Raw genomic sequence first — 13,183 nt, 5'->3', positions numbered from 1 at the left:
AACAAGCCATAAGTTTGTGATTTAAAAATAAATGAAGCAAAAAAAGTTTTCCACAGTCAGAATTTGCTATATTAAATTAAATGTTTTCTTGCAGCCATGGCTTCAAGATAAGAAAATGAGCACCTAGAGTAGTCCAGAACAGGCTGAGAGAGACACAAATACTCACTCATAGTACATTCACTCTGCAACCAACAGCCTTCGCTAACTGCAATTCTAACAAACATCTCAAGATCAAAGGCTACCAGATCCTTACTTTGAACATGTCTGCTCTCTAAATACTGGGATCCTGATCATTTTCTAGATTTATAGATTCTCAGACCAGAAGGGACGATTGTGATCATCTAGTTTGACCTACTGTATAACACAGGCCACAGAACTTCCCCCAAAATAATGCCTAGATTTTAAATCAAGATTGATTTAAAAATTGTCTGATGGGAAATCCACAACGGTGCTTGGTAAATTGTTCCAAATTCTGGATACAGCCTGAAAGATACTTAATAAACCGGACAGGGCAGCATAAACAGTGTACAGAGTATTTTAAGGTCAGAGATAAGGGTGATTGGGTACCTCAGTTCTGCCTTTCCATGCTTCATTTTATTTATCTTGATGTAGAGTTTCCTGGTCCTCTAATATTTGTTGTTTGTAAAGCCACAATGTTCTAATCAGGTTTAGTTGGAGTAAGGCATTGATATGATCTCACTGCTTTATCTCTAGTTTAACTTTTCTTTTTAGGGAGGGTCTGTGATTCTTAAATTCTTATAGAAATTACAAGAAATAATCTGTGACACCTTGATATTCCAACATTTCTGAGTTTAGAAGCATTTACTGAGTGTGTTGGACCCATCAGTGCACATTACAGGTCCCTTGATTTGGAACTTTTGAGTTTTGTATGTGCGTGCATCTGCATCTACCAAGCTTTGGGTTCTGGTAGAGATTGTAAATTATGTCTGGGGAAACTTCTATAGTTTGCTGGTGCAGCTTGCAAAATCCTGTCCCTAGGGCCAATGATTTAGCACTGCATTATCCCAGGTGCTTTGTGTGTGTTACTTTCAAGAGGAGCAGAAATCTATATTAAATTGTTGATAGGAGTTTACATCTCTACCTCCAGTTTCATGAAGGTGTATGTTTGGTAATTCGGATTAGACTCTGGAAGTGGGTGGGTGGGTGTACACCATTCAAAATTGCTTTTTAAAAAAAGGTGAAAATTCAATTAAGTAGATATAGCCGTTCATGAGGTGTTTGCACTTGGAGGTGGGCTATGGGAGCTCTGCCAGTGATTTGGTTCAAGCACATACAGTGAAGTCCGTTACTGAAAGCCATAGAAACAAAGTTCTTATACTAGTTTGTATATATTCTCTGGAATACTTTACTAACTCATATTAATACTGAACAATAACTGAGTGGAAAATATTTATGGATTAAAACTTATAAACAAATTCTCAAACTGAGCCAAGCATCAGCTCCACAATTCTGAAAATTTAATTTTTGTACTATTTGGCTACTCTTTGATTTCAGTGAAAGAGACAAAGCAAGGGTTCTGTTATGCACTGAAGAAGGTATGCACATTTTAAAGTGTGGCACTTATCCTAGCCATGATTGATCGGCCCCCTGTTTTGACATCCATATATTTCTGCCCAGAATGACAAAACCCCCAAAAAGATGATGAAAGATGACACCGGGAAGAAGAGGAACAACAAATCATCATTTAGTGATGAAGACAAGGAAGATGCAATGAAACAGGCCCTGCTAGAACAGGTAATTCCAGTATGATGTTTGCAGATAACTTAAACTACTGTGTGTAATAATTCCGTAGGGTTAGAACATTCGGATTGCCAGAACCCAAAGAGCTCTCCATTGTTATCCACATGGCCTGATGGCTTCTCTGGTTGTAGGGCTTATTCATTCCTTTGGCTGATAAAGGAGTTGATGCTGATGTTAATGCCCATTTTACCCTTACGTGGTATTCCATTAATTTCGGTGACGTTGCTCTTAAAATTTGGACCCAATGATCCAGTTCTTGTATAAAAACTCTCCTCAAAAAGGCACTTCTGGTACCTATATTACTAAGGCGAAGGCAAACAGGAAGACGCATGGGAATTGAGGTAGCTGTAATTACCAGTACACCTAATGGGAGAGTCAGGTTGCTCTTACAACAGAATTTTTTTTTTATAGCAGCTTGCAGATAAATGGGTAGTACATCTTATTAGCTATTTGTAAGCAGATTAGAATTCTCATCTTTAGAATTAGATTAGATTAGAATTAGAAACATCAAACTGAAAGTTTAGCTAAAGTAAACATTATATAGACAATATTTGTGAACGTTCGTTTCATAATGTGGCAGTTGCCAGGTACCACCTTATGTCGTGTAATGTAAGGCAATTTTTCTTCTTGGAGTGGTTGCTCATGTCTATTGCACAGTAGGTGTGCGTGCTCGCCATGTGCACTGGTGTCAGAAGTTTTCCCCCTAGAAGTACCTGTAGGGGAGTGCCCCTAGCGACCCCTGGAGTGGCGCCTCCATGGCGCAGTATAAGGGGCGCTGCACGCTCCCCCCACCCTCAGTTCCTTCTTGTGGCCAGTGAAGATGCTTCGGAACTGCTCTGCTCCAGCTTTGCTGCAGCTCGTCCCCAGAACTCTTGTTAGGTCAGTGTATGGTACCTGTAGTTAGTAGTTGTTTAGTTAGTGCACTTGGGCCGGGGCATGCCCCACGCCTGGGTTTTAAGTTGTGGAACACTTGTAGGCGACCGATGCCAGTGAGTGATCCGTACACAGACTGTTTACACTGGGTGAAACCCATCTCAGCGATCACTGCAAGATTTGCAAGTCGTTTAAGCCTCGGACCGAGAGAGAGAGAGAGAGACATTAGGCTCCGGGCCGTCCTGATGGAGTCAGCATTGACCCCGACGTTGTGGGTTGTTACATCATATCACCATACAACTATGATGCTATATAAAGTTCTTTGGGAACTTGGCAATCCAAACATAACTCTGTTGTCAGGGTCCAAAACAGTTTATTTAGAAAAGCAGGCACCCTTACTTTCTTAGCTGCCATTGAGTAAAGCACGGATATCTACTGAAAATGGATTTGGGGCCTGGCAGTTTACTGAGGCAATGATCACAGAAATTCTTCTGCTGCGGAAGGGGTGAAATGGATGACAATATGCTCCTCTTGGGCCAGTGGGAACCTGGTAGTATTGAACCAGACCATAGTCAACAGCACCATCTGCTGGGAACTCACTATAATACTTTGAGATTATTTCAGTTATTCTTCAATATATTAACCTAAGAATATTTATATTCTATCTGTAAATATGCAGAGTGTTATCAGTATAATAGTGGGTAGTATATTGGCACTTTGAATACACAGAAAAATGAACAAAATAATTCAAACTTAAGTTCCTTCTAATTTAGAATTAAGAACACCGGGTCATAGAAGATAGAGAAAGAAAAGACCTGGTAGATTCACCTGTCACCAAACAAATGCAGCATATCGTTCCCAGATAGATCAGACATAAAACTGATATTGCACATGCATTTAGCTCAAAGACACAAGAAAGCACTGGCTGTTGTATTGTATGATACTTATGCACTTCCAGCTTTAAGTATTGAACGGTACATTGGATATAAGTTTATTACTAGTGTTCAAATGACTTACTATGTAATACACAGTGGACCCAAATTTTTAAAGGCATTTTGAGATTTGTGTATAAAGTATGTGTACAATTGTGCTCTTACATTTGCATGCACAATTGTTGGGATTTTGTATGTACAGTAGAACCTCAGAGTTACGTAACACCAGAGTTATGAACTGACTGGTCAACCACACACCTCATTTAGAAGTACGCAAACAGGCAGCAGCAGAGAGAGAGACGCACAAAAAGTAAAAACAACAGGGAGTCCGGTGGCACCTTAAAGACTAACCGATTTATTTGGGCATAAGCTTTCGTGATGCATCTGAAAGAGTGGGTTTTTTACCCACGAAAGCTTATGCCCAAATAAATCGGTTAGTCTTTAAGGTGCCACTGGACTCCCTGTTGTTTTTGTGGATACAGACTAACACAGCTACCCCCTGATACTGGACACCAGAAAAACAAATACAGTACAGTACTGTGTTAAACGTAAACTACTAAAAAAAGCCTGTTTCTGTGTGCTGGTTTCATTTAAAATTAAGATAGTTAAAAACGGCATTTTTCTTCTTCTTCATAGTAAAGTTTCAAAGCTGTATGAAGTCAATGTTCAGTTGCAAACTTTTGAAAGAACAACCATGACGTTTTGTTCAGAGTTACGAACATTTCAGAGTTATGAACAACCTCCGTTCCCAAGGTGTTCATAACTCTGAGGTTCTACTGTAATTAGTATTGAACATGCAGTCATAGTAATTGCATGTATAAACATAGGTGTGCAGTTTTGCTCATGGATTTTTCAGCCATCTTTCATTGTAAACCTGACCCCAAAGGGCCTGTTCTTGAGCTACTGAAGTTGATGGCAAGACTCATTGACTTCACTGGCACGGAACTGGGCCCTAAGTATACACTGGATAGTATTCTAGGTACCAGAATACTTACTGTATTCTTTAATACAATGTTGTAGATGCAAGCTTGGCTGAGAGAGAATTCTGGTACCTGAATTATCCATTATTTAATTTCACGATATCATTCAAAGAGGCCTTCTAATTGTCTGATAAGCGCTAGCCATATAGGACCTGTATATGCACTGTGACTTAGCTGACAGACTCACTGCAGCCAACAGTTGATGGCAAGTCACTTTTTTCCATACATAGTATGCTCTCTTTTTATGAGGTATTCCGTATAGTGACTTGCTGGTACTTTGATTTTCATTTGAAAAAAAAAAAATCTGACTCATACCTAGAGCATCCAAATAATGAGTGTTTCAAGCGCAGCCCTGTAAGTCCCAGCAGTCAATTGACTTAAATGGAAGTTCTACTAAAACTTTTCCCAAGAAGCCCAAAAGATCCTGGAGTAAGGAAGTATTTTAAAAAGTTTTAACTCACATGCCCTGTCTTATGTCCGTTTCCTTAGCTGTATTTTATCATCATAAGAAATTCCTAAATATTTCAAAGATCTTTGTCTTTCATTGTGTCTCTTCCCCCCTCCCCCCACCTTTAATTTAAAGACTCTATAAAGCAAGTAGGGATACACAAAACAACTGTTAAAATAGCAAAGGGCTTTTTATTTTTTTTAATAAGATTTTTCCAGATAGTCTCCAGAATGAGCCTAAACTGAAACTGCTTATAAAAAAACAAACAAAAAACCCCCCCAAACTTGTGACTTGTTCTCTTTTTCTTCTCCATTCTCTTGGTTTTATTTGTCACATCAAAAGCTTCTTTAAAAGAGCATGATTACAGGTGTCTCTTTCTCTCTAATGCTTTGTGAAGCTAGTCACTCTGAAGATGTCTTATGACAGGAATCATTGCTGAATGTTGGTGCCTGCGCCTTAATCCAGGTACTGCATAAAAAAAGATGCTTAGATATGTGGATTAGAATTCATCCACTGCTGGAGGGTTGTGGAGGTGAAATGTGAAGTCAGCCCCTTCCAATCAGCACTGCAGAATATGCTTCTCTGTTTTTACAGCAGCAATCGCCCCTCTTTCTGCTGAACTATTTCTCAGCCTTCTAGGAATGTTTCATCAAAAGCTTTGACAGGTTTTAAATACAGTAAAAGTTGTGTTATCAGGCCCTGTACCAACTGGAAAGCTCTATAAACTGGCATTTTTAATCTTCATAGAAAGTTCGGTTTATAGTCTAGTTGGCATGGAGCTGGCAGGTTCCCAACCTGGCTCCTCCTGGCTCCCCAGAAGCGGCAACGTATCTCTGCTGCTCCTAGGTGGAAGTGCAGCTAGGCGGCTCTGTGCGCTGCCCCCGCCCGCAAGCGCTGCCCCCGCAGCTCCTATTGGCTGCGGTTCCCAGCCAATGGGAACTGCAGAGCCAGCAGCCTGGGTGGGGGCAGCATGCAGAGCTGCCTAAGAGCAGCAGGGACAGTTCGCCACTTGCGGGGAGCCGCCCAAGGTGAGCGCCCCCCGGATCCGGCACCTCAACCCCCTGCCCCAAGCCCCCTCCCATACCCAAACTCCCAACCCTGCACCCAAACTCCTTTCCTCTTAGTTGACTGGAATTTTTCACTTACCAACACCCACCATTCCCCCAACATGCAGGATAAAAAAGCGTTTACTGTAATTGTTTAAACTATAATGGTGGTGCTGCTGCAGTCACTTCCTAACTTCCTTGTCTTTTTCTTCCATCTTTCCAGGAGTTCCAGGGCCCAGGAGCCTTCTTTTCCTCCTTGCTTTCAAATGAGGACTGAATGTAACTTCTAGTGGTGCCTACCAGCTTACTTCAGGGACCAAATTCTGTGCTGATTTACATCCTGTTGAAATCAGTGGGATTGCACAGGATTTCAGTGCAGAATTGGAAGAGCCAATGCCTCTGCTAGAGGGGATTGCGGAGAGAAATACTATCGATACAGCCATTAGATACATGAGAGGGACATGTTCTCGTCACCCCCCTCCCAACTTCTTCTTTCCTGTTGATATCCACCTAAACACAATCTCAAGTATCATCCATTCCTCACAGCAGATGGATGCCCATAATGACTTCTTTGAGAGCAATGCAAGATGTTCTCTCCCTTCACTCCCAGCCCCTCCTCATCTGGGAGTTAGGGATCCCACTCAGCACATGGATTCTGACTCCATTCCCTGTTTGTAGTGTTTCTGATGTCTGTACTTAGAACAGAAATGAGTAGAGCTGGTTGGAAAATGCAGATTCGTTGAAAGTGAATTTGAATGTCATTTTGAAACGCTGCATTTTAACCTTTTTGGAATGGAGCATTTTTGATTTTTCTGTTTCAAAATGACTGATTTTTTTTTAATTGTGTTTTATAAAATGAGACGAGTCCACATTGGGATGATCAAAACATTGTTTCACATTGCAGGGGTTTTTTGAAAATTTGATTCATGGGAAATCTCCAAAAAAAAAAAAAAAGCTTCATTCTGTTCCAGAACGGAAAAAAATTCAAAATTGCGAAACTCTTTCTCCGAAGCAAAAAATCTGGTTCCTGCACAACTCTACAAGTGAGCCTATATTCTGATCAGGAAAGTCCATGTCCAGTTATTTTGGAAATGGAAGTGGTTAGTGTAAAGGTGGAAAGAAAATATACATTTAACAAAAAATAAACAAACCCAAACCCCAAATTCATGTGGATATTTTCTTCCAGCGCCATCTTGAAAACTACAAAAATCTATACAGGCTGAGAAATGCCATGTACGTGCGTTACAGGGATTTGTTGAACAAGAAAGTTCAAAAGCAACGAATTCAGATCCAAATGTCTGATCTCAACTTCAAGCAAACTCTTGAACAGCAAGGAAGAAAAAAGGTATGAATTTTTATTTTGAGGGAAAAGAAGGGGGATTTGCCTACTGAAAATATAGGGAAATGTTTAGAAAGAAATAGAAGGCTTGACTGGAAAATTTAAGAGATTTTTTTCCCCATACCCTTTTGAAGTTGTAGGAGTTGTCTTTTCTAATGTTAATATGCAGGGTTTATGTGAATAACACCCATTAGCATTAATACAATTTAACTATAAATCCCCTCCTTTCATGGGAGGCTGGGCAAGTTGGTCTGTTGGTGGGGAATTATTGAAAGTTTCAAACTCAGGATTTTCTCCTGGAAAGTGAGCTTGTTGCAAGAAGAAAAATGAGTGATTAAACTGGAAAATGTTCTTAAGAACACAGTGAGATTAAAAATAATCCTCTTTTAAAAAAAGTCCTTGCCTGAGTCACTAATAATTATTGATGAGTAAAGACAAAAGATTCTTAGAAAGCTGGCTTAGTTTTCACCATTTTTGGTGTATGAAAACAAATTAGTGCATTTCACTTTTTCTTTCAGTAAGTCACTTGCTAGAATGTATTGATATTTAATTAAATCCATTAAATGTTAGCTTTTATAAAGCACCCTCCCCGCCTCCCCCCCGTTTTATGTAAAAACTAAAATTTGGACTTTACTTTAAAGCAACGCTGCCCGGTAGTTTAATGGATGCTGAATCCCTAGCACAATCCCCTACTGTGCTTTTAATCTTCTTATTCTTTAATGTGGAACACAAGCCACAAAAGTAAGGCTGTGTCTATTCTGAGCTTACACGTTAATTACTCTGGCGCTCTCCCTGTTGGTACCACCAGTGGAGCTGAACTGGTGATGATGCAAGAATGGGACATTCTAAGAGAGAGCGCCGTGTAGATAAGGCTAAAAAGTGTGTATTTGAATAGGCTAGTACTATAAAATGCAAGTATAGGACAGCCACTTTCAGAGAAATTAGGACTAAAATATTTTAATATCAAAATGTTTAAAACAAATTTTTTTTTCTAATGTAGCAATCACAAAATTCTGATTTGTGGAAAAAACAAATGATCTCCTTGCTCTCCTGTGACACATGAAATAAAACAGATGTAAACTGAAATGAGGAGGATGGTCCCTTATGATGCTGGAAGACTTGAGAGAGATGCGTAAATTTTTGGAGTTGGTTTTTAGGCATCACTGGGAAATGTAATATCTGAGTGTGACTTACTCTTCTTTGAGCATTGCCTCTGTGCATTCACACTTGTGGGATATTGTGTTCTTGGTGTTGAGCTGTGGAACTGCCTTGAAAAGCTGTGTGTGTTGATGGGGGAGGATTGCGCAAAAGAGATCTTGCGTGAAGTTGAACTTCTTGCCCTATTCTGCAAAGGGAATACGCCTCCCTATCTGTGGAGTCCTGACATTTATATAGGATTCCAAAACAGAGGGGAAGGCAGGCATGTACTATGAATGCATGGAGGTGACTCTTGAAGAGCAACAGTTACTGTGAAGTACTCTCTCTCATTTCCAAAGTCATTCAAAAGAAAAGAGGACAATGCATGTGAACCAATAAAAATCACTTTTCAGGCCCTCACATAGTCATTAAAGGTACCCACATTTCTTATCCTTTGTAGGTTATGTGCAATTTTTTTTTTTTTGCTTCTTTATAACATTTGAACACCTAAAATTCAGTTCTGCAGATGGTTTAACACAACTTCTGACAACCCAAACCTATAGCGTCTGTTTGTGCCCAAGAGTTATTGGTAACTCAAGGGGATATATTTTAGACAGCAGTTTTCTTATGCTTAAAGATCTTGTATGTTGCAAAGACTTTAAAAAAAATCCCTATGATGTAATACTGAGGGATAATAAAAAATGAACAATAATCCAACAAATCCAAACCCCAGAAAGAGTGGTCATTTTGGACTTTGCCTTATTTGTGGACTGTGTGTTAAAGTAAACACCTGCTTATGCAGTACAAACCCAGTGGTCTTTCCTTTGCAGATGACTTTAAAGGCTATGTATGTTGGGTCCTCAACACTTGCTTAGGCACCTACATAAATGGCCTGTCTTTCAAAAGTGTTGAGGACCCAACAGCTTCTATTAAATTCAAATCAGTTATGCCAGCAGAGATTGTGCTGTGTGTTTTGTTAATGTAAGATTTACAATATTGTTAAGTATTCATGTCTTTGCATTTAAACACTTGGGTTTGTACATGTGAGAGCTAAAGACATTTTTGTCAATTAGCTAATTTAACTAGACTTTTAAACTAGGCAGAATTCTGTTGCAATGCCTAGAAATCACAGCTGGTCCACAAAAAACAGTTTCCATAGGTTGCAGCTCCCTAGATGTGGATACTGGGAATTTGCTACCCACCCATTGCTAATGGGGCTTCTTTCCTGGAGTCCCCCTCAGCAGTGCTTGTGGATCTGTGAGAGGTTGTTGGGAGGACTTACATTCCTCTTCTGATTTAAAAAATAAATAAATAGGAGCTATCCCCCTGAATCTTCACTGCTGAGCATGTCATTTTCACCTTAAGCACTAGAGAACACTGCTGCCTTAAATAGAAGACCAGTTTATTTCTCAAGGTTGCATGTCAAGCTGAGAAAGTGAAACTGGGGTGGCAAGTGAGTTCTGGATCTTGGTAATCCCTCAGAAGCTAGATGGGGAAGAAGAATTGTAGAAAGAGCATTTTTGAGCAGCTGTTTATCCTGCACTGATGAATCAGGCTCTGAAACCCACCTTCCTCCCTGGGCTTTAGAGCCCAAACTCTAGCCAGAGCCCAAATGTCTCCACAGCGGTTTAGTGTTGTAGTGCGAGCTCTGAGACTCACTACTGAGGGTTTTAAAACACAGTGTAGACATACCTGCTTCTTTTATCAGTAAGGGGTCCACAGTCTAGCCTGTTATTTCATGTGTTATAATACATGATGATGTGAAAATTGTGTTGTGCTGTGATGACAGTGCACTGGGCAGGGACTGTTTCTTGTGTGTTTGCACAGCCCTAGCACAGTGGGATCCTGGTTTATGACTGGGGTCCTGAGGCACCATTGCAATAAAATATAATTTAATAACAATTTTCAGGATAGCTGAACTATCCTACTAGCAGGATGTGGGAGTGTACTGGTGAAACTGGGATCCCAAAAAACTGAAACCAAATGACAATGCTATGCTAGGAAATACAATGTTTTATTGTTGCATGTGAACTTGTAGCATTATTTATGCATAGGGTCCTTACCAAGTTGAAGTCAAAACAAGCAGGCAGCAGTGAGGTCCCCCCCGCCACCCTCCGTAACTGCATGATCACAAGCTTCACTAGATGGCGCTTGTATTAGGTTCATTTGGTGTTAACAGGTTAAAACTGTGTGTGGGAATTTACGCTACTGTTCTTTCAAGACTATCTGGAGACAATAAAACAGACATGTTTATAAAATTGCAACCATTCTTACAGGAGCACATAACACTGTTACAGAAATATTCTCAGCAATTTAAACTATTTAATCAGAGGCTTAGATTTTCCTGTAACAGGTTGTCATATTGAGGTCCAAATTCTCTGCTAGTGTCAATGGGCACAGTGCCAGTGACTTCAGTGGAGTTTTTCCACAATAGGCCAGAGACTTTTTGGTCTTATTATTTTTGTTATTTCCTTCCTTTGACCCCAGCGCTCATTTATCAGCAATGAAAAATCATGAAACTGAAGTGATTTATACTAAAGCAGTGAATCCTGCGTCCTTTCCAGCTTCCTAAATAGATAATCTTTAGGGCTTTCGATTAATAGCAGTTAACTCACGCCATTAACTAAAAAAAAATTAATCTGGACTAATTACAGTTTTAATTGCACTATTAAATTATTAATAGAATACCAATTGAAATTTATTAAATATTTTGGATGTTTTTTACATTTTCAAAATATTGACTTCAATTACAACACAGAATACAAAGTGTACAGTGTTCACTTTATTATTTTTATTAATAAAAAATTGCATCCGATGAAGTGAGCTGTAGCTCACGAAAGCTTATGCTCAAATAAATTGGTTAGTCTCTAAGGTGCCACAAGTATTCCTTTTCTTTTTACTGTAAAAATGATAAACAAAAGAAATATTTTTCCATTCACAGCATACAAGTACTGCAGTGTAATTCTTTATCATGAAAGTGCAACTTACAAATGTAGAAATATTTTTGTTACATAACTGCACTCAAAAACAAAACAATGTAAAACTTTAGAGCCTACAAATCCACTCAGCCCTATTTCTTGTTTAGCCAATCGCTAAGAGAAACATGTTTGTTTACGTTTATGGGAGATAATACCTTCTGCTTTTTATTTACAATGTCATCTGAAAGTGAGAACAGGCGTTTGCGTGGCACTTTTGTAGCCAGCATTGCAAGGTACAGTATTTATGCGCCAGATATGCTAAACATTCATATGCCCCTTCATTCTTCGGCCACCATTCCAGAGGACATGCTTCCATTCTGATGATGCTCATTAAAAAAATAATGTGTTAATTAAATTTGTGACTGAACTCTTTTGCGGGGGGAGAATTGTATGTCTTCTGTTCTGTTTCACATGCATTCTGCCATATATTTCATGTTATAGCGGTCTTTTATGATGACCCAGCACATGTTCATTTTAAGAACACTTTCACTGCAGATTTGACAAAATGCAAAGCAGGTACCAGTGTGAGATTTCTAAAGATAGCTACAGTCCTCAACCCAAAATTTAAGAATCTGAAGTGCCTTCCAAAATCGGAGGGGGCAAGGTGTGGAGCATGCTTTCAGAAGTCTTAAAAGAGCAACACTTTGATGCGGAAGCTACAGAATCCAGAACCACCAAAAAAGAAAATCAATCTTCTGCTGGTGGCATCTGACTCAGATGATGAAAATGAACATGTCAGTCCACACTGCTTTGGATCGTTATCGAGCAGAACCCGTCATCAGCATGGACGCATGTCCCCTGGAATGGTGGTTGAAGCATGAAGGGACATAAGAATCTTTATCGCATCTGACACGTAAATATCTTGTGACACTGGCTACAACAATGCCATGCAAACGCCTGTTCTCACCTTCAGGTGACACTGAAACAAGAAGCGGGCAGCATTATCTCCACAAATGTAAACAAATTTGTTTGAGCAATTGGCTGAACAAGAAGTAGGATTGAGTGCACTTGTAGGCTCTAAAGTTTTTACATTGTTTGTTTTATTTTTGAATGCAGTTATTTTTATGTACATAATCCTACATTTGTAAGTTCATCTTTCATGATAAAGAAATTGTACTAGAGTACTTGTATTAGGTGAAATAAAAAATACTATTTCTTTTGTTTTTTACAATGCAAATATCTGTAATAAAAATAAATATAAAGTGAGCACTGTACACTTTGTATTCTGTATTGTAATTGAAATCAATATATTTGAAAATATAGAAAACAGAATACTATTTGTTTAAATATTTTTGGATATTATTGTTTAACAGCTCAATTAATTTTTTTCATCGCTTGACAGCCCTAATAATCATATGTCCCTTATTTTGAGTCTATTAAGCCCAACTTGGTCTCTCTCACGTTTGGGCTTTGGCAGGTTGAATGAAATGGTTCCTTTCCAATTTACAAGATGGCTACCATTGCAGGAAGCATCAATCATTAGCTTAGTTCTGACAGTGCTGTTGAATTTTTACCTTCCTAAAAGAGAAAATACAACCAAGTTAAAAACAAAAACTATGGGAGAGTCAGCCCATATGGAAAGTCTATTGCAATCCATAAAGAATGATAACTTTTCTGTAGCCATTTTAAATCAGTCTGTAGAGTTGTATAGTAGGAATGTAGCTTTCTAGTCAGTTCTCTATGTTGGTT

General features: G+C 39.1%; 1 protein-coding gene across 5 annotated transcripts in view; it reads left to right on the top strand.

The window, feature by feature from the left end:
* The window catches only part of LOC114022199, a 125,903-nt gene that overhangs the window by 42,709 nt on the left and 70,011 nt on the right, over nt 1-13,183 (top strand). For all 5 annotated transcript variants that reach the window (XM_037895133.2, XM_043543196.1, XM_043543195.1 and 2 more), the window contains 2 exons: nt 1,639-1,755; nt 7,227-7,385. In XM_037895133.2, the coding sequence (XP_037751061.1) occupies nt 1,639-1,755; nt 7,227-7,385 (276 nt within the window). The remainder of the gene's footprint in view (nt 1-1,638; nt 1,756-7,226; nt 7,386-13,183) is intronic.

Source organism: Chelonia mydas, chromosome 3, assembly GCF_015237465.2.
Source record: "Chelonia mydas isolate rCheMyd1 chromosome 3, rCheMyd1.pri.v2, whole genome shotgun sequence".
Classification (NCBI taxonomy): Eukaryota; Metazoa; Chordata; order Testudines; family Cheloniidae; genus Chelonia; species Chelonia mydas.
The sequence above is the reverse complement of the archived record's forward strand: the minus strand, read 5'-3'. Positions and strand labels throughout refer to the sequence as shown.